The 27,794-nt window shown below is 50.8% G+C and overlaps 2 protein-coding genes across 5 annotated transcripts; both read right to left on the bottom strand.

Annotated features, from left to right (window-relative positions):
• Positions 1-3,171, bottom strand: Dph2 (diphthamide biosynthesis 2). The gene is made up of 6 exons (XM_034501673.2): positions 2,840-3,171; positions 2,470-2,582; positions 2,058-2,281; positions 1,181-1,864; positions 918-1,094; positions 1-838 (listed from the first exon to the last, which is right to left on the bottom strand). The coding sequence occupies exons 1-6, from the start codon at positions 2,984-2,986 to the stop codon at positions 714-716; spliced, it is 1,470 nt and encodes a 489-aa protein (XP_034357564.1). The 5' UTR covers positions 2,987-3,171; the 3' UTR covers positions 1-713.
• Positions 3,172-5,525: 2,354 nt separating this feature from the next.
• Ipo13 (importin 13) lies at positions 5,526-26,421 on the bottom strand. Of its 4 annotated transcripts, XM_076934353.1 has the most exons (21): positions 25,502-26,244; positions 24,341-24,387; positions 22,983-23,719; positions 16,500-16,640; positions 16,236-16,377; positions 15,961-16,127; positions 15,666-15,786; positions 15,433-15,580; positions 14,873-15,054; positions 14,770-14,796; positions 14,458-14,592; positions 14,154-14,297; positions 12,579-12,659; positions 11,950-12,087; positions 11,678-11,774; positions 8,848-8,900; positions 6,683-6,749; positions 6,540-6,598; positions 6,330-6,419; positions 5,781-5,962; positions 5,526-5,691 (listed from the first exon to the last, which is right to left on the bottom strand). In XM_076934353.1, the coding sequence occupies exons 3-21, from the start codon at positions 23,654-23,656 to the stop codon at positions 5,595-5,597; spliced, it is 2,745 nt and encodes a 914-aa protein (XP_076790468.1). In that variant the 5' UTR covers positions 23,657-23,719; positions 24,341-24,387; positions 25,502-26,244; the 3' UTR covers positions 5,526-5,594. The 4 variants fall into 4 exon arrangements, 3 of the variants coding, with proteins under 3 accessions (XP_076790468.1, XP_034358199.1, XP_076790469.1); XM_034502308.2 differs by lacking the exon at positions 24,341-24,387 and having other exon boundaries at positions 25,502-26,421; XM_076934354.1 differs by lacking the exons at positions 5,526-5,691; positions 24,341-24,387 and having other exon boundaries at positions 5,783-5,882; positions 25,502-26,416.
• Positions 26,422-27,794: the final 1,373 nt, after the last annotated feature.

Genomic DNA, 27,794 nt, shown 5'->3' with positions numbered 1-27,794 from the left:
GAAAAATTATTTTGTTTATTTCAGTTTCTTTGGTGTCCCCGAGAAACAAGTCTGAGTCAATGTAGCCCATCACTGTCCAATAGAACTTTGTGCCACAGTGTAATTGTCCTCTAAAGTCCCACAAGCAGCCATGTGAGTACTTCAGATATAATTAGTGTAACCAAGAAAGTTTTTCATCCACTTCAGATGGCAAAAGCTATGTGTCCAATGAATGCTGTCTTGGACAGTGCATGTCTCTCACAACTAGGAGCAGTTACATGACATCTGCCGACATCTAGAGATAATCTAGGTTATCTGAGTTCAGTGGGGGAGGAAGGGAGGTGCTTCTGTCAGCTGAACCTAAACATCCTTTTCTATGCAGAATCTGAAGTAAAGAATTACTCTGTCCAAACTGTCAACATTGCTGACGTGGAAGAACTCTGGTCTGGATCATTCAACTCCTGCCCCTGACCAAGAGCAGAACTACTCCTGCATACCAGGAACTGGGGTCAGCCCTGGGACCTCTCCCTGCGCCCCCCACCCCACCAGTCAAACAGGCATTTACTGCACTGATGCTGAGCCAGTGCAGCACAGGCTACAGGCTCCTCCTCAGGAGGAGCTACCTACATTCCCTCTGTGTAGGCATCAAGTATCCTGTGAGAGGATGAGAAGTTGGCTTGGGGAGAACAGGTGCCAGCAGACTTAGCACTCTACGACTCTGGCCTCAAAAGGTATCAGCTGCTTCCCTCATCCTCATAGGCAATGGCAATACCTCGTCTTCCTCTGACAGCTTCTTTCACTGGTGTCTGGCCCAAACGGGGCTCCAGCCCCTGCCAACTCCGGGAACTAAGGAATGAAGCTACAAAGAGAAAGAGAACAAGCTGTATGGGCTGGACCCAGACAAAAATCTAGCAGGGGGCAGGTATTTGCATGCTTACCTGCAGGGCTGCTCTCAGCCAGCTCCAGCTGGGGCCTTGGAGTTATGGCAGAACATCTAGTGTCATCTGATGACTTCCAAAGAGGTGGCGGTCGGAGCTCCCCAGAAATGAGTGACACATCTGGGGTGTCCCACAACTCTGACTCAGGTGGTGGGAGTGGCACATGGAAGGGAGAACCTGAAATGGAAGGAGAAAAGAAAGCTATCCCAGGTTCTCAACTTCAAGCCCCAACTTTCGAGCCCAGATGTGGCCCCACCACTCACCAGGCAACAGCTCTGCATAATGTGTGAGGTGGGGAGCCAGGCCTGGAGGGGGCCAGGCAGGGTTGCAAGCAGCCTCCAATTCACACGGTGTCAATACAGGCCGAAAGAAACCACCTGAAGGCTGTGGGGCTAGTGCTCCCAGGGGACAGGCTAACAGCACAAAGACATCCATCTCAGGGAAGTTGGCAAGCTTGGCAGGTGTGGGTTTCCCCAGGGCTAACACATAGCTACGTTTTCCAGCAGCTTCAGTCAGTTTCCGCAAGTGTGCCAGTGCCTCACGGTGTTGAGCCACACCTAATGTGCCCGCCAGCAGCCCTACCACACGAGCGTCTCTGGCCCTCTCTACAAGATACAGTCTTCGTGCTCTTAGTCTCCCAGCCTTGGCACCCTGGTCTTGTGTCTGTCCTGTGTCTGGACAACAGGAAAAGAAGGGCCGTCCTGGTGTCCACCCCAAAAGCAGTCTGCTCAGATCTGGATCAAGGTTCGGGTCAGAGCTTGCTTGAGAAGCTCCCACATAGAAGGCACCATATTCTTCCAGACATCTCCCTGGGTTCAGGGGGAAGCGGCGCCCAAAACGCTCCAGTGACTCAGGCTGTGAGCTCGGGGACCCCACTGGCAGGGGAAGAGCTGGGCTGGAGATGAGCAGATCTTGGTACTTTGGGCGCAGGAGAGTGGCCAAAGGCTCTGAAAGAGGTGGCATCAGAGTTCAAGTCTGGCAAAATAAGAGATACCTCATCCCTAGGTGCCTGAATGTGACACTAGAGCACAAGCTAGGCCAACTGAGGACATGAGCTCTAGGGAAGTGTGTTTAAATAGGGGAAATTAAGGCATGCAGCCATGGACCCACCCCTCCTTCCCTCAAGGTATAATTTCTCACCTAGGGCGTGGGCACAAGCTGGCTCACTCAGCAGTACTACCGGTGCTGTGGGATCTGGGTTCTGGGCTTCAAAGGCCTTGGCACAGAGTTCGAAAGCAACAGGACGCTGACCAAGGACAAAGATGATGGGCAGCAGGGAGGCTGGGGGACTTAAGCAGGCAGGCCCAAAGTGTACAAGGGCTTGAGCTCCAGCCTGCTCAGCGCCCAGCACATCCACACAGCAGCTGCAGGGCAGAGAACATTGGTGAGAGGTGTTCCCTACCTGGAAAGAGTCATCAATGGGAAATGTGGCCAGTGGAGAAAATGGTACCAAGCTAGGAATTTAATGTCACTGAGGGAAGCTGGCATCAGGAGCTTCCCATCATGCAAACACACTCACTGGAGGCAGACACTGAGCAGGGAAACCCCATACCTGCCATAAGCTGTGTCCCCTAAAATGAACATCTTAGATCCTGTGACTTCCTCCAGCCGGGCAGCCACCGCTCCAGCATCTCCTAGTAACTGGTCAGGGAACTGCAAGGCCACCTGTAAATACAAGTCATAAGTCAGCGACAACCTCACTCCTCCACCAAAAGCCTCTGCAAAAATAAACACTAAACTTTCCAAGCCCCTACTTTCAAAGGGAAAGTCAGCCCCACAAAGTTGTGGGTGATCCGTGCGACGCGGGCGGACTCCTATTTTCTCAACCCACCAGTCCCCACATAGCACCCAAAATCCCAATCTCCGCAACTCATGCCCAGAGGCGAGCCCGCCCCACTCCCCTTCTCTAAATCAGCCCTCACCCGCTGGCATCCTAAATCGCAGACAAATTCCGTTACTCGCTCCAGCTCATACACTCGGTCCAGGTCTTCAGGAAGGGTTAACTGGCCTGGAACGCCCGCTTCCCGTTGCAGGGCCGCCTCTGCGGGGCTGCTGAACGTAGACTCCATGGGGTGGAGCTTGGTGGGGCAAGATGCAGCTGCGCCCTCAAAAGTCACTGCAGCTTTGTTTGCAGATCGGGACCAATCTGTCCACGGATCCTAGGATCCACACCGTACGCTTCCAAATTCCCGGCTCTCTACTACACATGGACCTGGTAGATTACTTCCGGGTTCAAGGACTACTCACAGAGAACCAATCATCAGTCTCTCAGGACCAATCGGAAGTGCCGCAAAGCCTTGTGGGTGTTGTAGTTCCACTGGCTAGAGCTCCCTGTCGGTGCCCTCTGGAACATCATTTCTAAAACTAATTCAGTGTAACCAGGCCCTGCTGGTCACATTTAAACGTGCATGCGTGCATGCGTGTGTGTGTGTGTGTGTGCGTGCGTGCGCGCGCGCGCGCCCAGGTGTATGTGCATACAGTGGGAGCAGGGGTCCTTGAACATCTGACTCAGATCTTCAGGGTTGGCTGCAACCCCTAATCCACCAAGCCATCTCACAGCCCCTATAATTTGAGACAGGTTTTGCTGTGTAACCGAAGCTGGATCTCCCAGTACTGCATAATTTCCAACTCAGTGCCCACTGCTTGAGTCTGAATATTTGTGGGTAGGTACTTTCTGCCAGGCATCGTAGAATATCTCTATGCCCTTTACCTTGTCTCCCAGAGTATTGTCCCACAATTAACTTTACAGAATAGTTTCTGTTGTCCTCATAGTCTATCAATCAAACACTGAACTCTTGCTAAGTTCATCAGGCACTACATTATTAGGAGCAAGAATTATCCCATATAGTTAAGAAAAAACAAAACCATGTCTGCTGGTTTCAGAAACTGGGCTTTAGAGCCCACATTTATTCTCTCTCCTCATCTCCTTGGGACTGAACCTGGGCCCTCATCCATGGTAGGCAAGGACTCTATGGCTGAGCTATATCCTCAGCCCTCCCCCACATTCCCCAATACTTCTCTTTGTTATGAGGAGGGATAAGAGAGAAAAACATCTCTTAGCATGTGGTAGGGAAAAAGGACTGAAAATATGTGGGGCGTCTCTGCATCCTCCAGAAGAGTTGATAAATCAGGACTTGTAAGGATGAGACTGACAGGGCTAGAGAAATGCTTCAGCAGCTAAGAGCACTTACTGTTCTTGCAGAGGACTGGGTTCAGCTACCAGCACCCACGGTGGCTCATAACCATGTGTAACTCCAGTTCTAGGGTATCCCTCTCCCAATACCTGCAGGTATAGTCACGTGGTGCGCAGATATAAACTCAGCCATACACATATGCACATAATTTTTTTAATTGGGACTGAGGAGTGGGTAATGATGGGATAAATAATGAAGTGGAAGACGCTGATGCTGTTAGCTGGCTCAGGAAGACAGTGATTGAAAAAGAATGGAAGGCAGAATCAATACAAAAGCTGGGGAAGATCAGAGGATGGGATGCAGTTACCCATCCATCAAGTGGATCCAGATGCCATGGATGGGAGTGGGGAGAACTCAGCTCCGCGCTTCTGATCTTACTGATGGGTAATCAGAAGGGCAGGGCAGACAGAAATAGGGTTGAAAGTAAAAGAAGGAGGCCAGCGGCCGGACGCTGTCCATGGTGCTGATGGGCCGAGCTTATCTGCATTAAAGGTGCTAAGAGGGAGAGCTAGAGGTACACGGGCAGTATTAGGTAATCCTTATCCTTCCTTTAAGGGCTGAAAGGCCTTCCAGTTCCTCTCACTCCACCTTACTTTCTACAGCCCCCTTGACCATATGCAAGTTCAGGTGTTCTAAAACACCTTATCAGGGTGCAGGTGGTATACTGGTTGCAGCCCAGCTCTCTGTCCCCTTGAAATGTACTCAATTTAAATGAACATAAATAAAAGTAAATTCCATATCACACATCCATCCTGGAAATCTAACCTCCATTCCATTTCTTCCCATACCCCAGGTGGATCCTGAAGGCACATATTCTCAGAAATGCAGCTTCTTCCACACAGCCATTCCACACCCAATCTCTACTGAGTACAGTAGCCACGAATTGGGCCAGCCTTTGTTTGGCTTAAATCCAGGGACCTAGTACTCAGAGTTGCTGATTAAATGTATGCATGAATCTACCAGGAATGTATATGGGTTGCTGATGCTGCTGTACTGCGGTCTCTCACCCTGGGAACAAGAACAGGTAGTATTTGGTTCCAGGCTAGGCAGCTTGGACGATAGCACCCACCCTGAGAGCTAGGTGTCCCCTTCATTCTTTCTTGGTTGTTTTGCTTGTTTTTTTTTTTTTTTTGTTTTTTTTTGTTTTGGTTTTTTTGGTTTGTTTTTGTTTTTTTTTTAGACAGGTGCTCTAGACATCCTGGAACTCACTGTGTAGACCAGGCTGACCTTGAATTTACACAGGTCCACCTACCTTTGCCTCCCAAGGACTGGGATTAAAGGCATTTGCTACCACACCCTCCCTATGTCCCCATTATTCTAAACCAAGGCTGGGGTCCCAGCATCCTTCCACTCTTCCATCAGGCCTGGGTCCACATAGGCAATGGAGGGCGGAGAAAGGAGGCAGAGGCAGCAGTAAGAGTCCAGGTTTACTCTTTGGGAACAGGAAGGGGTAAGAAGGGGTGAGGCGGGACACACATGTCCCTCAGTAGTCGGCTGTGTAGTCTGTGCCATGTAGCCCCCGGCACAGCAGTGTAAATTCCTTTACCATCTCCTTTACCCGTCTCTTGTTCACTCGCTCACTGGAGGAGGGAAGGGAGAGCACGTCAGCCTTGTCTACCAACATCATCACGTCCATATCCCAGGTCAGGCCCATGCCAGCTCTGCTCACCGAAGTATTTGCTGGCTGAAGGTGTCCTTCTGCTCAGGGCTGAGACGGGCAGATGGAAAACCAGGTGGCTGCAGAGCCTCCTTGATCCACATGCTCAGGAGGCTGAAGCAGTGTTTGTTCAGGGCGAACAGGATGTCGGCAAAACAGTCCATGAGGCTACGGGAGGCTTGGCCCCCGATGGCCTGAGGAAGAGGGGTTCTTAGTGGACCAGAGCCTGTTTCATCTGTAGCAAGGAGGTCTAGCCATATCACAGGCTCTCTAGGACACGTCCACAGCCAAGCTGTGTAAGTGAGCACTATCTTGTAAGAGCCAGCTGATCCTCACAGCAACGTTCAGACATTTAATTGTGGGAGAGAGTCAGAAAGCTTAGGAAAGCAAAGATTCAGCAGCCCCACCCCCACCCCACCGGCTGCCTCAGCAGTGACGGTCTCCCCACACCCCCACACCCCATCGGCTGCCTCAGCAGTGACGGTCTCCCCACACCCCCACACCCCACCGGCTGCCTCAGCAGTGACGGTCTCCCCACACCCAGCCGCTGCCCCAGCTTACCTCCAGTACTGCTATGAGCAGTATACGGCCATCTTCCTGTACCACTTTCCCCACAGACTCTATTTCCCCACATCGAGGCAGCAGCTCAGTCTGCAGGTGAGAAGCCTGTCAGCCCCAGCTCCTTCCCACCTCTCCCTGAGGATGAGATCTGCACACCACACCCCTACCCTCTGAGTACTGGGGGGAGGCAGGGGTCAGCATAGGACTCACAAAGAAGCCACAGGAGGCCTTGACAGTAGGTGCCTCAGGGAACTTGAGGGCCAGCACAGCTGTGGGAGAGGTGGAGCTAAGTCAGACGGGGCCTAGCGATGCAGGGGAACCCCAGACCCAACTTTCCACTTGGCCCCACTTACCACACTGGAACACAGCTTTGACATCCAATCGCTCACACAGGAACAAATCTGGCTTCCGCTTCAAAGCCTGCAGGAGGTGGAGCTGGTAAGCCCAGCCCCAGCCAGCTCCAAGGATCATCCCCCCCACTCACCTGCCACCCAAGCTCCTAACTTCACGAATCACAGGTACAGGATATGCCACCCAGATCTCTGGGGAACCCACATCATCCCAGAGTTCAGTCAAGTGAGGAGCTGCCCCAGGGATGCTGAGTGCACAAGTAGGTATATCTGAATGCACAGGTCTGAGTGTTTAGGTCCCAATCACTCCCTAAGCAAACAGCTTCCCCTCTCCCCTCCCAAAGTTTGCAGGTAGCCAGTAGTGACTGTTTGAATCACAGAAGTGGAGCCCCTTGGGTTTGTGGAAGGGTAGCAGGAAGAAGAGTTAGCAGTAGGACATGAAGACACAGCCCAGCATCCACTCCCATAGCCTTGCTCTTCTCCCGGCTCCTTTTCAGGAAGAGGAAAAGTAGAACAGGAGATCTGGATCCCTCATCCCTTCTTTCCTCCAGGATGCTTTCTGTCCAGGGCCTTCTCAGCCATCCCCCATCCTAGGAGCCAGTGCTACCCTCAAGGTAGCAGCTGGATGGGCAGATGGCCTGCCTCCAGTGCTACCAGGCATAGTTGGCACATTCTTGAGTCGCAGAAGACGTTCGGCACAACTCCAGCAGGCCTTAAACACTGCCCCAGCACACATCACATAGACCCTTCCAGCCCCACATGAATACCCACTCGATAATCCCATGTTTATGTGAGTGCAAACACCCCTACATATACCCCACCCTGAAATGTTCTACTTACACACCTGTTATACCTTCGCATCCGCTCTTCTGCATCTACAGCATGCTTCCATTACCGTTACACACCCAGCCCTCACACATCCCAAACCATCCACACACAAACAGCCCTCTCCTACAAGTATACCATCCCAACATACCCACAAATACACTCAGACAGCCTCCTGGCCAGAGATACACCTTCACAGACACCCACACGCATATCCATGCAAGGGTCAGAATACCATCAGTCTTCACTCCTTTCTTCATACCCCCACCAGACTGTAGGCTCCAGGAGAGCAAGGACCACCCCCACTGCATGTGCTCATAGTCTATCAGAGGCACAGCATTACTACAAACTCAGTGGATGCCCGTGGGATAAGTAAGCAGAAAGATACCCATTAACTCCAACTCACAGAACCCTTCCAGTCCACAGGGACTCTCTCACATAGAACCCATCACACCAATGTCCACCTGCCCATAGTCTGACATACATCTGCCAAGCCATGTTCATTTAATGTTGGCATGCCAACAACTCACAACACATTCTCATTAAAAACTCACCTCTCCAGTTCAAACACACACATACACACACACACACACACACATACACACACTGCCAATACATATCCATATTCAATGTCCATCAATTGTCTAACATGTCATACATCAACATACATACAATGTAGGGACCACCCTCATCACACGTCACATCAGATTCACACCTATCTCAGTATCTAGCACAATGCACACCCTACTTATACCAGATGACTTCTGTTCCCTTCCAAAACCAAACTCCAAACATACAAAATAAGTTCAACACACTTGAGAGCACACCCCAGACACAAACACATCCTAGTGAGGTCTCAAAGTGGAGCCTGGACCCACCTCCAGCAGCACAATCTCTCCACCAGATGTGCTCTGGACTGCACGGTGAACATTCACCTTGCACTCTGATCTTTGCAGTCCCCGGCGGGAGCACGGGGACAATGAAGCCTAGGGATAGTGAAGCCCAGGCCCTTCAACTTCAACCCTACTCTTGACAGTTCTGGGTAAGCTGGCCACACAGGAACTGTTGGGTACAGTCGCCACCCCCTCCCCTCTCCTTCCCTCCCTTCCAATCAGCCTTTCTCTGGTCTTTGTAGGTGACTAAGCTAATTGAGGCAAAGGGGCACTAAAGGGGGATGTTGGGTTGTCAACTTCCACGGAAACAGATGAAGAAACTCTATTCAACTGAACAGAAAAAAAAAATTTGTCAACAGAAAGCTAAAAATAGGCTTAAATTGAATTTCAACATAAGAGAAAGAGAGAGAGAGAGAGAACAGAACGTGAATGAATAAAACTAAAACACACCTGTGCCAGGAGTTGCATAAATGAATCAACAATATCAGGATGATCCCTGGGCCCTAAAATATAATAAAGATGGAACTTAAGAAAAAATTATACAAACAGCAACTCAACCTCATATAGTTATGTGGGACTGAGAGCCTGCAGGAGACAGCATGGGGCACATGAGCAGCAGGAAGCAAGATAAAGAAACAAAACATACAAAACCATGAACTGGGAGAAGCCCAACAGAAAGAGACGGCAGAGTGAAGGACGGGCCTGCCCCAGCTCCCCCAGGGGCCTTCCACCTACTCCCCGTTCCACCTCAAGCCAGTCCCGCAGTGATCTCTTGGTGCTTAAACAATTCTAGATTCCATAGAGCTTAGGGAACAGTCTCCACACTCTTGCTGTGGCTCTGATTGGCTGGGTTAGCCCTACACTGCTTCTTGGCATATATGTCCCTATCACAACCATCTAAGTGGAGGGCACAGCTGGCTGTAGGTTGGTCCATGGCACTTCATTTTGAGGCTTGGCTAAAGGTCCTGGAAAGTCCAGGACATGAGATTTTGAGTAACTGTCCCCTTAAGTTTGGTGGTTTTAGGGCTCTTGGTCTGGCTAAGATAAGACTTGTTTGTGTAAACTAAAGTACTCTTATTTAGACAGGGCAGGACTCTGGGTGCTACAAGGCTGCCCAGTCATCCGTAGGGGCAGGGGAATAAATTGCATTGTAAGGCCATGAAAGAGAGCCCCATCCCAGCAAAGTCCCTTCACATGGCACAGACTTGGGAGACAGCCAAACTCGGGGCTGAAGACAGCTCTCAGAATTTGGACATATCAAAAGGGGAGAACAGTCATTTTGTCACCCCATGCATGACCCAGCGGGAAGGCAAAGGCTTGAGGAAGCTGAAACTGGAATAGCAAAAGAGGTATGGGGACTATCCTACCCAACAAGACAACCAACAACTCTGACAAATAACAATGTTGGCCATCCCTGCCTCAGCTTTGACCATTCCTGAGGTAAGAGCAAGGCCTGCTGCTCCTGCCTCAGCTTCTCCACTCTCAGTAGGATGCAGTAGAAAGGTACCTGCCGGAGACACCACTGAGTAGCTGTGTGATCTTGTGTAAGTCACAGGTGTTCTGTTGCCCCACCTGTGACACATAACCTCTCCTTCACCTCCTTCCCCAGGCTACTAGGAACCCTGACCTGAAGCTTATCCTTTATCTTTGAAATCTTCGCTACTCAGGTCCCAGAAAGGTCTGATGTACCATATTAGAACAGTGTTTCTGCTGTTCGAACAGTGTGGTGAGTGTACGGTTCCTTTCCTGCTTGGGCCAGATAGTGTGGAAAAAAGGTTCTGGGGGCAGGGAGCCCTCCTTGATTCAACAGTGTCTGAGACTGGCCTCATTCTGGACACAGGGAACATAGTAGAAAACTGTAGTAGATGCAATTCTGCCCCTAGAGGGTTTAGTCCATGAAGAGAGACAGACATGGAGGTTATTAATCTCATGGCCTGTGCTTTATATCAGTAGTGTAAGTATGGTAGAGTTTTTGCACAGTTCTATTTCAGAGTCACTTGTCTGAGGAGTAACGCCTGCCTTCTGTCTAGGGCATGGATGAGTCAGAGTTCACCCAGCCGGGAGTGTAGTATTTTCCAACTGAAGGAGCAATGCAGAGCTCAAATAGGGTGTGTTAAGGAGAGTCAGTGTGGCTGGATTGCTCCTGTCAGGAGAGACCTTTAGAGATGACCCGAGTTTGGTCCTGTGGAAATGTGACAATAACCTGAGGGTGATGGGCAGCATCTGAAAGGGTTTTAGGCCAGAGAGGAAAGTGATCACACTTGTGTTTTATGAAATACAGTATGACTGCTGTATACTGAGTGGGTTGGAAAAAGGGGCGCATGTGCACGGAGGAGTTTATGGAGTTAAGTGAGGCTGAGCCTAAACTGAGAAAGGGCTCATGGAGGAGAGGAGGAGTGGACCCTCTGAGGAATGAACAGACCCAGAATCACTGGGACTCACTCAGAAAGGGGGTACAAGGAACAGGAGAGGTGGAGTGGAAGATAGTCACACTCTGGATCTGCTCCATGGCCCACAAGGGACCAGACAGTAACCATATGAGATTCGAGCACTCCGGACAAAAGCAGACACCTCTGCTTGGCCTCAAAGCTCAAATCCAGGCTAGGCTCATGGGGCTGACTAAGTAGCACTGCTTCTGTGCCAGGTTAGAACCCAGATTAGACAGGAAGCCTGAAGGCCAGTCCCCAACTTTCTCAGGCAGAAGGCCACAGAAAGAGGGACTGGGACCACCCCTGAAGGCACTTTGGGCTCAGAAAGGAGTAAACTTTGACATGAAAAGAGGAATCAGCACTCTAGTACTTCATATACAAAAGCCCAAGCCAGATCCAAGGAACCAGAGTCCCTGAACTGACATGGAAACGAGGCTCAGCGAAGGGATGTGACTTGCCCAAGGTCACACAACTAGTTTTGTGGTTATGCCTTAGATTCTAGGTCTGCCTGGTTTCAAAGCCCATGCTCCTCCAACTTCTTATTATATTCTAAAGGCAATGAGCCAGACTAGTGCCCCAAGTCACTCAGAGTCTGAGCCCAGCTTCCCCCAGTATCCAAGCTGGCCTGGAACAAAGGCAGGCAGTGAAAGACACCATTAACCATTTTATCCACTTCAACCTGAAGTGTCAACTACTTATAGGTAACAACTGTGCTGTGCTTCATCCCCCAAGTTTCCCATCAAGTCCCACATGTGACCAGGATATCGAGAACAGAGTGGGGTAGCTTTGGCTCCCCAGTGGAGGAAGCAGAGGCAGTGGTGGTGGTGGCAGAGACCCTGATGGGCACTTACCTTGCTGGAAGAGAGTGAGTGTGACGGAAGTCACCAGCAGGAAGAGGGCCTCTATTGGGGGAAAGTGGGCAGGCTCGTGGGCAAAGATGTGGACCAGCTACAACAGAGCAGGGGATGCTGGTCAGCTGAGGTCCGCCTCACCAGGACAACAACATCCCTGGAACACACGTGGGGACCCCAGCCATGGCAGCCATCTGACACACTCCCACCTGGGGACAGGTCTCTAACAAGATGACATCCAGAGCACCTACTGCCCAAAGCAGACAGCTTACCTGTCGAGTGAGGTCAAGAGCAGAGGCCTGGGGAACGGTGCTGTACATCCGACCCAGCATCTCACAGAGCTGCGGCACCATGGGGGCAAAGTCATCCAGCAGTGTCTTAACAGACTTCTCAAAGATGGCGCACACTGCCTGAGGAAGAAAGCAAGGAGACCCTTGTCAGCGGGTCATGGGAGGGAGGTCTAAGAAACCTTACCCAGAAGTCTAGCCAAGCCCTGCAAACCAAGCCACAGAAGTACCCTATTCCTTGGGCTGAAAAGAAGGAGCAAAGAACTCTCCACAGAGGAGCATGGGCTCCAGCTCTGCAACTTAATTCCCACTACTAACTTCACTGCCATTTCTTCTCAGGGAGCAACCAAAATCTCAACTCAGGGACCAAAGCCAGGTCTCTACACTACAACAGACATCTGGGACTCAGCCTATGGTTACTATCCTTTAACCAAGCACTTCTGTGATCCTGGGGCGCTGGTGGTCAGGGGAGGGACTGTGTCTTCCCATAAGACACCTGTTCCTGTCAATGTTTCGGCCTTCCCTTCTTGTTCCCTCCAGACCACTACAGGAGCAGTGAGGAAGCAATCCTTTTGGTCAAAATCAGCCCAGGAACAGAGAGGGTCAGGACTCACCTCGACTACCTGGGCATCATTCAGCCACTTGCTCAGCACCTTCTGGATGAGCTGGAAGACTTGCTGCAACACAACCACCACCTAAGACACAGGGAGGAGTGAGACACCGCTGCCACACAGCTGCCACCCGGGCCTAGCAGGAGGCAGGAGACAACGGCTCACCCCATCACTCTCGACTGCACACTGAGGATTTGGGATATAGGACCCCTGGGGTAAGAAATGATGTGTTGAACCCCCCAACAATGAAAGAGAAGAGTATCTTGAACTGTAGGTCATTTCAGAGGAAGACTCAGAACTACAAAGCAGAGACATCCTTAGTTCTTGATAAAATTGTGACAGCTTTGCAAACAAAACAGAAATCATTCTCTCTATCCATTTCTGCTCAGAAAAACCAAAGCAATGGGCTAGCCCCTGAGGAGGGGGTGCTGTCTCACCAAATATGCGTGGGGTAGGGAGCCCCATGGGATGAGTAGATACGGGCAGCTTATGGCAGAGCAGAGAGCAGGCTGAGGTCCTGGGAGATAGGGAGGGCAGGACAATTACTGCCATAGAAGAAAAGGGGAATTCTGTGGGATCATGGTGGCCCAGGCTTGGCCTAGAGCCCAAGTGATAACTGAGGCTGAGGTGTGGAGCTAAGCTGAGACCAGGGTGTCCCTGGCTTTCTTTTCCAGGAGTAGGCCTGGGGCATGAAAGGTCAATGGCTAATGCAGTCCCTGTTACTTGTATAGAAAGAACTTGGCTGTCTGTCAACTAATCTCACTCAAGCCTCCTCTGCTCCAACAATCCTGCAATGAGCAGCCGCAGACCCCAGTGGCCACAGCTTTGAGAGGGAAGCTGAAGGTTGTCCCATGTCATGTAGCTTGAGAGGTCACCTCAAGGGCTGGGGATGTAGACTGTTGGCAGAGTTTTAGCCTAGCATGCCCAGGGCCCTAGGTTCAATCTCTAACAGCACAGAAACAAGACTGTCAAATTACAAATGCCTTTGATCCTAGCACTGGGGAGGCAGAGGTAGGAGGACCTCTGAGCTCAAGGCCGTCCTTGTTTACACAGCGAGTTCCAGGCCAGCCGGGGCTATCCAGCAAGACCCCGTCTCAAAGGAAAACAGAAAAGCAGAGAGGTCAGCCCAGATCCATGCCAAGTTATCCCAGTGCTCAACACTGTGCTCTGCAGCAAGCTCTCTGTGCACTTCCTCTCAATGGGAGTAACTTTACTACGGCAAGAACCACTACATGTGGGCACATGGACATCCCAAGTGCCTGCAGGACAGAGAGACTGAGGAAGGAGACTCTAAAGAGAAGGGTTGAACATGAGCTCATAATACAGCTCAGTAGTACCAAAGGATAATGTCAGTGCCCACAGGAGGTGGGGCAAATAAACCTCAATGACATCACCCCCATCAGGCTGAGGACAGAGAAAACATTATCCACTGGATAAGTGATGCAATGACATGGCCACATAGAAGGTGGAAGGTCAAAGGACATGGCCTCTGTGGGGTCAGGAAGCAATGCCAACATTACCCACAGACTTGGAGGGTGACAAAGACACAAGGAAAGGAACAAAGACAATGTCACCTACTGGGTTGGGTCCCTGTGGCACTGGCAGCTTCCGGAGCTCAGGGCCTTCGTGATCATCCTCATGATGACTGACGTCCAGTGTAGTAAAGAGGTTGGAAAGAAGCCCCAAGATGTGGACAATGGCCAGCTTGTTGGAGGGATTAGGCTACGGGGAGAATTGAATCAAGCTCCAGATCTCCCAGGCCCAGCCTAGAGGCCAGTCACTCAACACTGGACCTGAGTGACAATTCCAACATCCCCACTCCTATGCCGACAGAGAAGGCCCTGGGTCCCAGTGCTGCCCCAGGTCCCCAGAGCTCACTCACTATCTCTTCTGCCAGCTTCTCCAGTTGTTGGATGTAGGGAGAGATGAGTGAGTGCAGGTTCTTCAGGATCTCCTCTACCTGCAGGGCTGACAGCAGGAAGCCCAGTGCCTGCATCAACCACATGCACTGGCTTGTCTGTGGGGCAGAAAACAGGGACGGTCCATCCTGACCACATCTTGTGAGTAGAAAGTGGAAGGATTGTAAGGACAAAGGCAAGAGGTGAGTGGGGAGGAGAAGGCAGAAGGCAGCATCTAGGGGTGAGCGATTCCCCACCAAAAACCCAAGGGGACCCCTAGAAAGCTTGAGCCGTACCTTGTGGATCTGCTTCATCAGCACATCCTGGGGGTAGAGAATAATATATCAGTGTGGAGCGGGGCACTGTGAGGACCAGCCCTGCCCAGGGGCCCCTGCATACCTGGGAGACAGCCACAATGTTGGCAGCGTAGGGCGGCAGGTCATACTTGCACTCTCGGCAGATCTTTTTGAGGGTTGACACAGATGAGACGGACAGCTCAGGATTGCCTAGGGCATGCAGCACAAGGGGCAGAACGCTGTTGATCATGACGGGGTGGTCAGCCAGCCATTCAGACAGAGCTCCTAGAAGAGAAAAGGAAAGAAAAGACTCTCTGAGGCAGGCAAGACTTCAGGACTGATTAAGTTACAGCTCCAGTGCACCCAGAGTGCTTGGAGGGCAGTGTGGGCATGAGCCTCATCACTGAAAAGCAGAAAGGGATTACTCGACGGAGGCCCAGCGCTGCTCCACTGAGTGACAGCAGATTAGCATTGCAGAGACGAAGCTCAGTGCACTGCAGAAAAGATCCCAGCACTTGCCAGACAGCTAGTTGGCTACAATGCTGACTGTGTGGGGGGAGATGTAGCTCTCTCAGTTTGGACAGGACCCAGCAGGCCAGCCATGTTGAGGAATGGGTGCTGTAGCTCTGAGAATGTGGTCATGGAAGGTATGCCAGGCCTCACCAATGGTGAACATGACAGTGTCCGCCAGCTGTACATTGCTGATGCTGATCCGTGGGATGAGGCCGATGAGTCCGGGGACCACGTCAGAGTAGTTGACATCAATGGTCTCTGCAATGGACTGGAAGCCATAGAGTAGGGCTTCTGTGTGCTGGGGAAAGAGGGTACCACTGGCTTGACTTAGGAGAAGGGTGCAGCAAGTTAGGGAGGGCAGAGGGATCAGGTTTGGGAGGTACCTGCCAGGAGTAGGGCTCCTCTGAGCTGGTGAGCAAACGGCCCAGCTTGTCATAGAGGTTGCTAAGCAGCTCAGCCCCCAGCATCTCATAGACATACATGAGTGTGTCTGAGATGTCCACCCTGAAAAGCAGAAGAAGGCCTTTTATACTGCCTGGATCTTTACCGTAAGCCAGAAGCCAACCCAAGGACCCTCATGAGCCTGCAAAATTGCCTAAAGGCTACAGAAAGGAACCCTAGAAGTCAGGAAGCCCGGCTTCTTCCCTTACTTCATTGGGGTTGGCCTGCTGCCATCACCTGTAGATTCGGAACTGCTCCTTTTCATCTGAGGACCAAAATCCATATTCCTCATCAGAAGGAAACTGGGCCTTGTGCAGAAGTACGTCCACCAGCTGGAAGTAGACTGGCCGGTACACCTGCTGGTATACAGCCTGCTTCTCTGCCTCAAAGGACAGAATGTCATCCTGAGAGAGCCAGGGAAGACAGTTAGCCGTCTCAGCAGCAGCCACAGAAGCTCATGACCCACCATCTTTCATGAAGGCCCCATTCAACTGATGGTCACACAGACATACCTGCAGCGTGTACCAGAAGGTGAGAGTGAGGGAGCTGGTAGTCTCGTTGACGGGATAGTGGCCAGGGATGCCAGTACAGAACATGATCATGTTGACGAGTGCCAGGAAGCTCTGCCAGTGCTCTACTTGGTCTAGCAAGGCCCTGTGGGGTGGGGGAGAGGAGCAGGAGCAGAAAGTTAGTTCACCGTACCTTTCCAACAAGGGTCCATAACTTGAACCTTTGATAGGCTCTGCCATCCCACCAGCAGCTGCCCCACTCCCTACCGAGAGTGGTTCTCGCCCAGGGCCACAGCAATGCGGCAGATGCCGTGGGAGGTCTCCATGTCCCCATTCTGCACTGCCTGCCGCAGTTGATCCTGCAGTCCCAGCACCAGCGGAATGAGTTTCAGGAGTGTGTTCACGTACCTAGAGGCATGAGGTAAGGTGATCCATCAGAGATGTCTGCCCAGCCCCGCCAGCTTTGAGAGAAAGGCAATCTCCCCGCCTTCCACCAAAGCCTTCCTATCAAAAAGAGGCCAAGGCTGCTTTGATGCTGCTCATGCTGAGAACATTAGGTCAGAGATCTTCAGGAGAGCTCTGGGCAGGAAGCACAAGAAAGTCCAAGTTAGTTGATGCTGGCATGGGTTAATGTTTGAAGGAAGTTGGGATTAAGAAAATCCTCTTCTGCCAGCGGTGGTGGCACATGCCTTTAATTCCAGCACTTGGGAGGCAGAGGCAGGCGGATTTCTGAGTTCGAGGCCAGCCTGGTCTACAGAGTGAGTTCCAGGACAGCCAGGGCTACACAGAGAAACCCTGTCTCAAAAAACCGAAAAAAAAAAAAAAAAAGAAAGAAAGAAAATCCTTTTCTGTGTATGACAGTAACATGAATTTTGGAGATGCAGAGGCTAGATTGTTATTGGTTGAAAAATCTAAGAAGGCATGTTTTAGGGCTGGGGAGATAGCTCATGTCATGAAGACAGGAGTTTGATCTCCAGAACCCATGTCAAAAAAGCTGGTGTACTTGTGACCAGTACTGGGGAGACAGAAGCAGGAGGATTCCAAGGCTTACTGGCCTGCCAGCCTAGCCTACTTTGTAAGCTCCAACCATTGAGAGGTTAAGTCTCAAAAACTAAGGTAGACAGCTCCTTAGGAACAACAGAAAGGCTGTTGTGCAGGCGTGCAAACTGAGAACACTGGCATATTACCCCCACCCCCACCCCCCGCACCTGAAAAGTGCGATACTTGGAAAAAGCATCATTGCAGATACAAGTATACTAGACGTGTGCTCTTAATCCAGTATGACTCGTGTCCTTACAAAGACGGCAGAAACATCATGGGACAATGCCAAGTATAGAGAAAGGTAAACACTCAAGCTGTGAAGCTGCAAGCCAAGCAAGGCAAAAGTTGCCAGCAAACCAGAGACGCGAAGAGGCGGGGAAGAAGTCTTCCAAGGTATCAGAGGGAGCATAGTCCAGCTAACACCTCTATTTCAGACATCTAGCCTCCATAATTGTGTGGCAATCTGTCATTCAAAGCCACCTGCTTGTGGTACTTTGTTACTGCAGCCCCAAGAAAAAAACATAGTGTTAGGGGACACTGGACAAGGGTGTCCATGTCAGGAACACTGTTAAAGAAGACTTTGGAAGGTAGTGAGAGCTCCTAAGGGAACCAATTCCCACTGGCTGCCACCAAGTCCCAACTCATGTATCTGGTGGCAGCAGGATGGGAGTGCACTAGATAAATTTAGAGCTAACAGGCAAGACAGACAAAACATAACAACTGGCTGAGTACAGAGGACAACTCTCCAGAGCCACTGAAACATGGAAAAGGCAAACAGGAACACTTTGATGAGAGGTGAAGCTCAGCATTAGGCAAAGTGTTCAAACGGGAGTGGTCAGAAAGATTAGGACATAAAACTCTGATGCCCAGTGTATAGGTCAGTGTGATGCCCAGTGTATAGGTCAGAGTGATGCCCAGTGTATAGGTCAGAGGGATGCCCAGTGTATAGATAGGTCAGAGTGGTGCCCAGTGTATAGATAATAGGTCAGAGTGGTGCCCAGTGTATAGATAATAGGTCAGAGTGGTGCCCAGTGTATAGATAGGTCAGAGTGATGCCCAATAGGTCAGAGTGAGACTCAGATTCAGGAATTGTTAGCTGGTAGCTGAAGATACAGGAGTCAGTAAGAGCTGACCAGCAGGAAAATACGGAGTAAGAAAATTGTAATATCTAGGTCAGAGTCCTGAAGCACAAAGACAGGCAGAGAAAGCCAGGACACAAAGGGGACGGAGACTAGAGTAACTCCATCCACTCTGTGGAGATAGAATGAAGCAGAGGAAGCTATACTCTAAGAGATAATCAGATGTTTGGGACCTCTCTGATGTCAAGCAATGTCACTGTAGCAATTTATGTACCTGGACAGGAAGGGGAGCTGAGGATCCATGTTACCTGAATTTCCCCAAAGCAAGTTGCTAGGCAACAGCATCTGGACATAGTGAGATGAAAAGACATAAAGAAGCAGCCAGACTAGGAAGGTTGGCTTCCTTCTCTACAACCCCATTCTAGATTCTGCTGGCAAAAGCTATCCATACCAGGATACCCCCAGTTCAGAGACAGGCGTAGGGGGTGTCGCCTGGAGACAGCTGGGATGGCTTCAGTCTCAGGATCCTGACACAGGCTGCACCGCCAGACAATGGGTACCTTCAGGCCAAGCTCAGGCACAAAGAGTCAGGGGCAGGGCCAAGGCTATGACCCATAAGCTCCCTAGGAGTTGAGATTGGAGGCTTACTCCACAGCATCCCCACTGACTTCCAAGGTGTCCACTAGCTGCCAGTTCATGCAGACAGAGGAAGGCACTAAAGGCTCTCAGCAGGTTTTTAGTCTCAAATAGGATAAATCAAGGACACCATAACCTAGAAGGACTCAGACGATTGCTCAAGGTCACACAGCGACTTAAGACACAGATCAGATTGAGAAACTCTTAAACCACTGTAGATCTGCTTCCCTTTGAAGGCCCAAATACAATTTCCTGCAGAGGATCTGTGCAGATCTCAGTTTGTATCTCCAGTCCTTATGGTGGGAGCCCCACCGCCCTATCCATTCACTTCCCCTTCCCCTCAGTTCGCTATGATAAGTTATTCTGGCATTAAAAATGTATTTCAAAAGATGAACATAGTAGTACACACCTTTAATCCCAACGCTTGGGAGACAGACACAAGAAGATATGAATTCGAGGCTAGCCTGGTCTATGGAGTGAGTTCCAGGACAACCAGTGCTACACAGAGAAACCCTGTCTTAAAAAACAAACAATAAACCAACCAACCAACCAACCAAACAAACAAAAAGTGTATTCCAGGGAGAAAATTCAAAAGAGAGAGACAGGAAGAAGAGGCAAGTGCAGAGGAACAGAAAGAAAGATGACTCGAGTGTACGCTCAGCTGGAGGGAAGGCTAATACCAGGACACCAGGAAAGATAGAGACTAGATCACCCAGGATAATTACTGAAGGTCACTTTCTTAAGCCAAATATAGCAAGCTAGATTGGACAGAGCAGAACCCCAGTGCCAACTCCTGGCTTGTTGTAGCCAGCCCACAGGGAAATTGCCTGTGTAGGTTTCCTGCCACACATGCTTGAGAGCTCTGAGCAAACAGAATGAGACTGAGGCCTTGAAGGTTTCTAGACTTGCTATGGAAGCCTGGGAGGATGACTTTCATGGCTAAGGCAGGTCTAAGATGCCTAGCTCTAGATGGTCAGCTTCTGCAGCTGGAGCAGAGCTGTTGGGATGTCTTGGCTGCCGCTCACACTGAGCTCAGCCCAGACCTACAATTAGAGCTCTGGGAGCAGAGCTGAGAAAATGGGAAGAGTTGCTAAGCAACCAAGGGGCTGCAACCAATGGGCGCCCAGAAGGCAATGGGTTCCCGCACTGGCCCCTTGCTTGCTCATTCGTTCAGAAGAGAAGGGGCATCAATTACTTGCTAAAGCCCTTGGGCAGGCTAGGTGGGTAAACTTTGGGTGTATCCAATGATACCTGACATCACCCTGGTACTTACCCTGATAATTCTCCTTAGCCACTACCTAAGCCCACTCAGCACTTGAGCTTCATGCTGCCACAGAAGCCCCCACACGAGGGCTTATTATCCATCCTGTGCTAGGGAGCCAGCATCTTACTAACAGTATCTTACTAACTGTTCTTGCAAAGATAATAGCCAATATTAACAAACACAAGCGACATTATGAAGAACCAGGCAACCACACTCAATAGCTCATGTTCTCTTATTTAACCTTCATACCAAAACATGTTTTCAACCAACACCCTTTTACTTTTTTTTTTCCATTTTAGTAGTGGGATTGAACCTAGGGCTTGTATATGTTCAGCAAGCACTACTACTGAGCCTTGACATCCACAGCCCTTTAAAGTTTTAAAGAACAGCAATTAACCATGTTACCTGTGCGTGTGCGTGTGCTTGTGTGTGTGTGTGTGTGTAGGAGCTCTAGCCCCCTACATGTAACTATTCCTTAATTGCTTAAAGCAAACAGCTTTAGTCAGTTTAACAGTAACTGCCTGCTTCTCTCTCAAGGAAGAAAAGGTTACCATTAAACTTATCACAAATGGTAGAAGGACAAAATCATCACACACAGTCCCCAATTTAAAGCACTCAGCACAGCATATATGTGCTAATGAGAGCTGCTGATCTCCCACCCTGAGTGAAGGCTACAAAAGAGACGCCATTACTCAAGGACTCGGGACATTCTTTACTGAATACCAAGGCTGGCCCGTACACATCATCTTGTCCCAAGCACTACATTACCCGGTGTGTTCTGAATGATTGCCTCCATTGCTTAGAAGTGGTTCACCCAAGGTCTCACAGCTAGCAAACAAACTCTGAAATTCAAACTCAGACGTGACTACTGACAAGGCTTGGGCCACTAGCCACTCCCCCACAGCTTTCGCCGGTTTCTTTCTAGTCTCTACCTAGGATTCCCAAAACCTTTCTCTCAAGTGTCAGGGTCAGGTTTCCAGTCTTGTTCTTTCCAGCCCAACTTAAATCCCCTCAAAATCTCAACAGATCATTGTCTCTATAAAATCCTTCAGGAACTTTATACTGGCTTCAGGAAAGAAATTAAAAGAAAAAAATCAAGTTGGAGAGATGGCTGCTCTTCCAGAGGTTCTGAGTTCAATTCCCAGCAACCACATGGTGGCTCACAACCATCTGTAATGGGATCCAATTCTCTCTTTTGGTGTGTCTGAAGATGTGACAATATACTCACGTACATAAAATAAATCTTAAAAAACAAACACTTGTTTTAAAAAAAGATTCTCAAGCTTTGCTGCCAAGGTCCTACATGATTTGAACCTGGTTCTCCTACAATGCTGGCCTTTAAGCCCTGCTATTTAATCATACCTAATAATTTACAAGCCACCACTAATTCCTTCATATCTTTCACCTTGCTTGGACACTTTCTTCTGTTTGGGATGTCCTGCCCAAACCCATCAACTGCACCTGACTTGCGTGCTTTCTCCCTCCCCCCTTCCCCCTCCCCCCTTCATCCCCTCTCCCTCCCCCCTTCCAAGTTCGGCTCAGTTGTCACTTCCTCTGGGAATCTTGGACTGAATTTAACGCCTTCCCTGGGCACCTAGAGCCTCTGCTCTCCCCTGGTGCTGAGCAGTGTTCACCCGATTGTGAGCAGCTGATATGAGGGGTTCAAACCTTCACCTGTGTGCTTCTGAAACACAGCATGGGGCCCGTCTCAGCAGGTCCTTCCTTGATGGTTGCTTGACAAATGCACACTTCCCTACATCCACCTTCTTTCTGGTCTTTGAATATTCTGTGGCACTGTCCACTTTGGGATTTTGTACCTAAAGCTAGTGGCATTCCTTCTCACCCAATTTCCTTTACCTCCAGCCCCCCCTCATCAGGCAACTCCCATTTTTCATCCACTTAAAAACTGGTGGCTACTCCATTTCCTGAGCACAGTGAGATAAAAATGATGAGTCCCTGACCTTGCAGCTGAGTGGCTAATGAGGAGATGCACATGGATATATATCAAGGAGTCACATTACAGGCTCGGAAGGAAAGTCAGGAATCTGACTTAAGAGCTCTGAGATGACAGGGTAGAGAAGACCAAGCTTGGCCTTAAGAATCCTTGGGAACTTCTCTACAGATGTGAGATGAGATTTAAGTTGACTAGGTGATGTGCCAGGCACCTGTTCAGGAACTGGGAAGGACAGTATAGAAGCACAGGAAGTCAGGAGAGTGACATGAGATGAAGCTGGGGTGTGCCTTGTGGTGGAAGCATCTTTATGAGTGACACTGATGATTTTGAACACAGAGGAGAGCCACTGGTCAGAAAGGAAAGATTAGAGCTTCATTCTCAGAAAGTCGCTCTGACTGTTGGGCTGATAAAAGGTATAAGGTGGGGGGAAGCAGGAGACTGTAGAAAAAGCTCTGTTAAATTCTGGGAAAAGAGACAATGACAGTGAGATTAGGGAGGTGGCAGCAGAAACTGAAAATAATAGATCTGCAATATGGCCGGGAGCAGGACACCAACGACTTAGTGACTGGCTGAGAGAACAGGAAAATGTTTTAATAGTCTACCAGATAAGTTAGGTGTTTAATGTCCGCCTCACTTTCTCAACCATGAGGACAGGGACCATGTCTCGCCTGCATCCTTGCTTTTGTTTCCATAGGATGAAGCATGTGACAGACACCCCATTAATGCTTATGGGATGGATGGGCTATCCTTTTCTGGGAAGCTGGGGAGTAACTCACCTTTGGGCATCTGGCTGGGAGATGGCATTGACAATGGCCTCCACGCTGCTGTCAAAGAGTTCCGAGTCCTGCAGAGCAGCGAAGGCAGCCTGAATGAGTGCCTCACAGTCCTGCAGGGGTACTTCCAGCTGCACCCAGCTGGAGAAGCATTTGAGCACCTTCTGACGCACACAGCTGGGAGAGCTGGGCTGTTGTAGCAGTTGCTCCAGCAATGGGAAGACAGCCCCACACTCCACAGCCAGGCTGGTCCGCACCAGACCTTTGCGGTACTGGGGCAAGCGGCTGGTCTGAAACTCCTCGGGCAGAACTGTCAGCAACTCTAGAAGGGCCAGACAACGGCCCTGGCTATCCACCGGTGAGTCCTCAGCCTGGAAGAGCCGAACCATATCTGCCACAGCACATGGCCAAGCATCAGGCATCATGCTGAGAGCAAGTGAGGCCAGTGCCACACACAGCCGAGTCAGCACAATTTTGGAGCCACTGGCAAAGCGGGTGATCTGGGTGAAGAGCTGCGCCTTTAAGCTTTCATACTGGTCGGTAGGGATGTCACTCCAATAGCGAGAGATCTTGATGTGCAGGGCACTGGCCCCAAAGTACTGGATCTCAGGCACCTTGTCTGGCTGGAGTAGCTGCCAGCTGAAATGCCAGGCCTGAGGAGAGACCTGGGCCTGCATCAGCCACTTCTGAGCCAGGTTCTTGTTCTCAATATTGGGGTCGTAGTAGAGCTGGTGCAGCGCCTGCAGGACAGCACAGGACTGAGCAGGTGCTGGCTACTCTGGATCCTGCCAGAGCCCAGAACAGAGGGTGTGACTTGGTCCTGCAAGATGCTGCCTCTCCCTGACTTAGGGAGAGAAGGAGTAAGCAGGGAGAGCTCAGGGCTTGGCTGACCTTTTGAAAGCCTGAATCTTGCCCATGCTCTATCACATTCTCTTCTTATAGTACAAATGGGTTCTGAGAGGGACTCTCCACAGGAAGGCAGAAAAGTGGTGGGGTGGGGGGCTCTTCCCATAGGGAGGTATGTAAGGGCAAGGCCTAGGAGGAAGGAATGGCTCCACCACAACAAATGTAAGCTTGAGACATGGATAGAACAGCCCGAAGGGGCTTGGCCCTTCTACATTCAGCTCCTTCCACTGATTCCAACAAGCAAACTCCATTTGCTCCCCTGGGATCATCCCGAGGTCACTTCTGAGGCTGGCACTAAAGCCAGTGTGAAATCTGAGAAGGACTGCTTCAGGCCAGGTAGCCCTGGAACAGATACACTGGAAGGAGGGTGGGAACATCTTCAGAGAGTACAAGTAAGCCTCCAATCAGATGATGCAGAGAGGCCTTGGCCAAAAGCAGTCCAAGCAAGTACCTACCCTGGAGCTGTCAGCGGCAGGATCCCCAGGGCCCAACTCCAGTGAGACTTCATGCAGAGAGAAAACAATGGCTCATCTCCCTGGCAGCACATGAAACCATGTGCCACCATGCCAACACTGTCCAGCCCCAAGGGCCAGGTTCCCTAAATGGACTCCATCCAACTAGGATTAATCTGTACCCCCCACCCCCCAAAAGCCAGGTATAGCTACTGTTCCTTGTTCAGCCACTCAGGGACGCAAAAGGAGACAGGAAACAGAAACAGAAAAGATGCCTTCTCAACATTTGTTAGGCAAACAAGCCTCAAGAGCCATAAATGTGATTCTATGACTGCCCCCTTGCTATCCAACCAGGTATCCCCATCTTTCCATTCATCCCTGGGAGTATGGTGTGTGTGTGTGTGTGTGTGTGTGTGTGTGTGTGTGTGTGTGTGTATTCCTGCATCCCAGGCTGCTGGGAGAAGAACAGAATTAAAAAAAAAAAAAAAAAAAAAAAAAAAAGATGGCCTGGGTAATGAAGAAGTCTGGAAGGAGGCCATGGCAGAAAGCCATGTGGGCAGGTAAGGAAGGAAGGGCCCTGTAAAGTTGCCAGCAGAGCCAAGCCCCTTGGACCCAGCACAAAGCAAGAGAGCCAGATACACTCCTGCCTGCCCAGGACCAGTTTGACTTCCATCCAATAAGGAAAAGACCCTTTCTGAAGATGGATGAAAACATAACTCAGGTGGTATTAGTTCCAGATATCTTTGTGAGCCTTTGACTGGAAAAAAAAAATTAAAAAAATATGGTTTCTAAGGTGGGGGTGGCTGAGTGGCAGGTCTTGTGAGTTCCTGGTTTCCTCCAGAACTCCTCCTGCCTTTCTCCTGGAGCTGGACAGGAGCAAATTTGGTTATAAGTCTAAGCCCTTCAGCACCCTAAAGGAACAACCTAAGATCCTAGAGTATCTATCCGAAAGGGGACCTGTGTCTACAGAAAGCCAAAAATAGTCCATTAGGCACTGCAACACTGCTGTCCAAGCCGGCTGCTGCCCGACAGAGACGGTAAATACCAGGTGCTCTGGGGGCATCATCCCAGCAGGCACTGAGCCCAGGACTGAGCTCTGGCATTAGTGTCAGTCCCCAGAACTTCTGCTCTGTCACTGGAGTGCCCACCCCAAGGCCCTCATACCTTCTCCACGTTCTCCACAGTGAAGTCCAAGGCTGGTGCTGCTCCAGCCCCTGCAGCCCCCAGCTGCTCCTCCCGCCGCTCCATCTTTGCTCCCTGCTTGGCAGGGAGGTGGACCCTGATCTCTCTCTTGCCCCAGCCCTTTGGCTGTCGGCCCCCTGCTAGACCCCGGCTTGAGTACCCAGGAAGTGGTGGGATGAGGGGATGCCCAGGGCGGGCATGGCTGCCGAGGCCTGCCCACCGCGTTTGGAGGGGGGGGGGTGGCAGAGGTCAAAAGATGTGCTCTTCGGAGGGGACCCGCTAAGGCGGCTCCCAAAAGGGAGGCGTCAGTGAGGTGCTCCCAGGGAAGGGTCCTAGTGGGAGGTCACGGCTCTGTCCCTTGAATCAAAAGTCATAGGGGAGGGAGGCCTACAGGGGAAACAGAGGCCCTGGCCCGTGAGGGGTCACAGGGTCAACGGCCTGTACCCATAACACCCTAGTCTGGATGAGCTTCAAGATGCTATGAGGTCAGGGGGCTGGGAGATCACCCGGGAGAGAGCCCTTCGCGAGATACGGAGACGTCCAAGGAAGCACGGGGTTGCAGTTTCGTGAGTCTGGGGCAGAGTCGGTAGAGTTGGGGGGCTGAGCTAGGTCCCCTCCGTTCGCCTGGCCCGCGATCTGTTCGCCTCCCGGGTTTGGCCCCGCTATGGTCGCTGCCTCCGCCCCAGTGACTGACAGACGGGCCGGCCCGGCTGGGACGGGGCGGGGACCTCAGCAAGACGCGGGCTGTCCCGAGCGCCTGTCCCCAGTACCACCAACTCAGGCCCCCACCCACGCCTGTTCTGGCCCGACACGGCTAAGCACATCCAGGTACGGCACAGCGGAACTACGCGGAAACTCATTCCGGGTCTTTGGCCCTGTCCTCGTGCTAGCTCGCGCGCCCCCGAACAGGCGACGGAACGGCACACCGCCAGGGGCCCCTGCTCGAAGCAAGGACCCGCCTCTCTGCACCCTGGGAAATGTAGTTTTTTCCAGACCGGAAGGCGGCTCGTGGGGAGGGAGGCTCGGAGCACGTGGGTTGGTGTCCTATGGATCCCTATCCTATTCTCGGTTTACGGCAGAGGATCATCTTGCTCAGTCACATTGCCTAGGAGAGCAACTCCTGCGAAGACTTGATTCTTGGGGCCTGTGGATGGAGCTGGAAGCCAAGAATGAAGGGGAGAGGGTCTAGTTTGGTCCGCGCTCAGGCACAGGAAACTGGTTGTGTTGGTGAACCATCAGCATTCGAAGAAGAGGAAAGATAGGAGTTGCTTGGTACCCCACAATTAAAAAAACAACACTGTGGGGCAGCTTGTAAGCAACTAGAAAATCACATTCTGCGCGTTCCTGTGTGTGTGTGTGTGGAGAGAGAGAGAGGAGAGGGGGAAACCGTAAGGTTTTTTATTATATTTTAAGTAAGAATAGCTCATGGCTTTACCCCTTAGGTTCTCTACTCTGCTGTGGTGGGTTGGTTGGTTTTGAGATGGAATCTCTTGTCTGGGGTAGTGGTGCACACCTTTAATCCCAGCAGTTACAGGGGTTACAGGAGTGTACAACCAAGCTGGGTGTCTGAGGTGCTGTAAATCTCACCCAAGCACCGTGCCTCTTGTGCACCCTGTCAACTGAACCACACCCTTCACCTTCCTTGTCTTCAAGTGGGTTTCTCACTTTGTAGCCGGGGCTTGAGGTGGATATTTGTATTCATTATCTTCAGCTAAAATGGGAAACTCAAGGTTGGAGGAAGGCAAGCCCCTGCTCCCAGCAGGCACTTCCTCTCCACCCTCAACTTAACTTATCCTTCGGTTGACTCCTGTCTGCAAGGAAGAAAATGATTTCAAACAGAATGATCTTTTTTTTTTTTTTTGGTTTGGTTTGTTTTTACAAGACAGGGTTTCTCTGTGAGACCCTGGCTGTCCTGGATCTCACTCTGTAGACCAGGCTAGCCTTGAACTCAGAAATCCGCCTGTCTCTGCCTCCCAAGTGCTGGGATTAAAGGCGTGCGCCACCACTGCCCGGCTTTTCAAGTGTTTTAAAGAAGCCAATCATCCCTGTGAGTCTGAGGCCAGCCTGGTCTACACAGTGAGTTCCAGAACAGCCAGGGCTATAAGACCCTGTCTGAAAAACAACAGAAACCAAAACATGTTTAAAGAACACTAGTGACTTCAGATCTGCTTAAGGGACTCTCTGAGGAGGAGGAGGAGGAGGAGGAGAGGAGGGAAGGGATGACTGACAGAGGCAGTTAGTTGTGAAGAGCAGTCAGTGGAGGGCCTGCAGGAGT

This window comes from Arvicanthis niloticus, chromosome 5, assembly GCF_011762505.2.
Source record: "Arvicanthis niloticus isolate mArvNil1 chromosome 5, mArvNil1.pat.X, whole genome shotgun sequence".
Classification (NCBI taxonomy): domain Eukaryota; kingdom Metazoa; phylum Chordata; class Mammalia; order Rodentia; family Muridae; genus Arvicanthis; species Arvicanthis niloticus.
Note: the sequence above shows the minus strand (reverse complement) of the source record. Positions and strands in the feature narration are given on the sequence as shown.

Excerpts from the sequence above, each read along its gene's own strand:
- Ipo13 (XM_034502308.2), bottom strand. The coding sequence starts at position 25,585 with ATGGAGCGGCGGGAGGAGCAGCTGGGGGCTGCAGGGGCTGGAGCAGCA. Across the intron at positions 15,581-15,665 it reads AGGAGCCCTACTCCTGGCAG|CACACAGAAGCCCTACTCTA; the intron begins GTACCTCCCAAA and ends CTCTTTCCCCAG. Across the intron at positions 11,775-11,949 it reads CTCTTGACCTCACTCGACAG|CTGGTCCACATCTTTGCCCA; the intron begins GTAAGCTGTCTG and ends GCTCTGTTGTAG.
- Dph2 (XM_034501673.2), bottom strand. The coding sequence starts at position 2,986 with ATGGAGTCTACGTTCAGCAGCCCCGCAGAGGCGGCCCTGCAACGGGAA. Across the intron at positions 1,865-2,057 it reads AGCTTGTGCCCACGCCCTAG|AGCCTTTGGCCACTCTCCTG; the intron begins GTGAGAAATTAT and ends CACCTCTTTCAG. Across the intron at positions 839-917 it reads GGCTGAGAGCAGCCCTGCAG|CTTCATTCCTTAGTTCCCGG; the intron begins GTAAGCATGCAA and ends TTCTCTTTGTAG.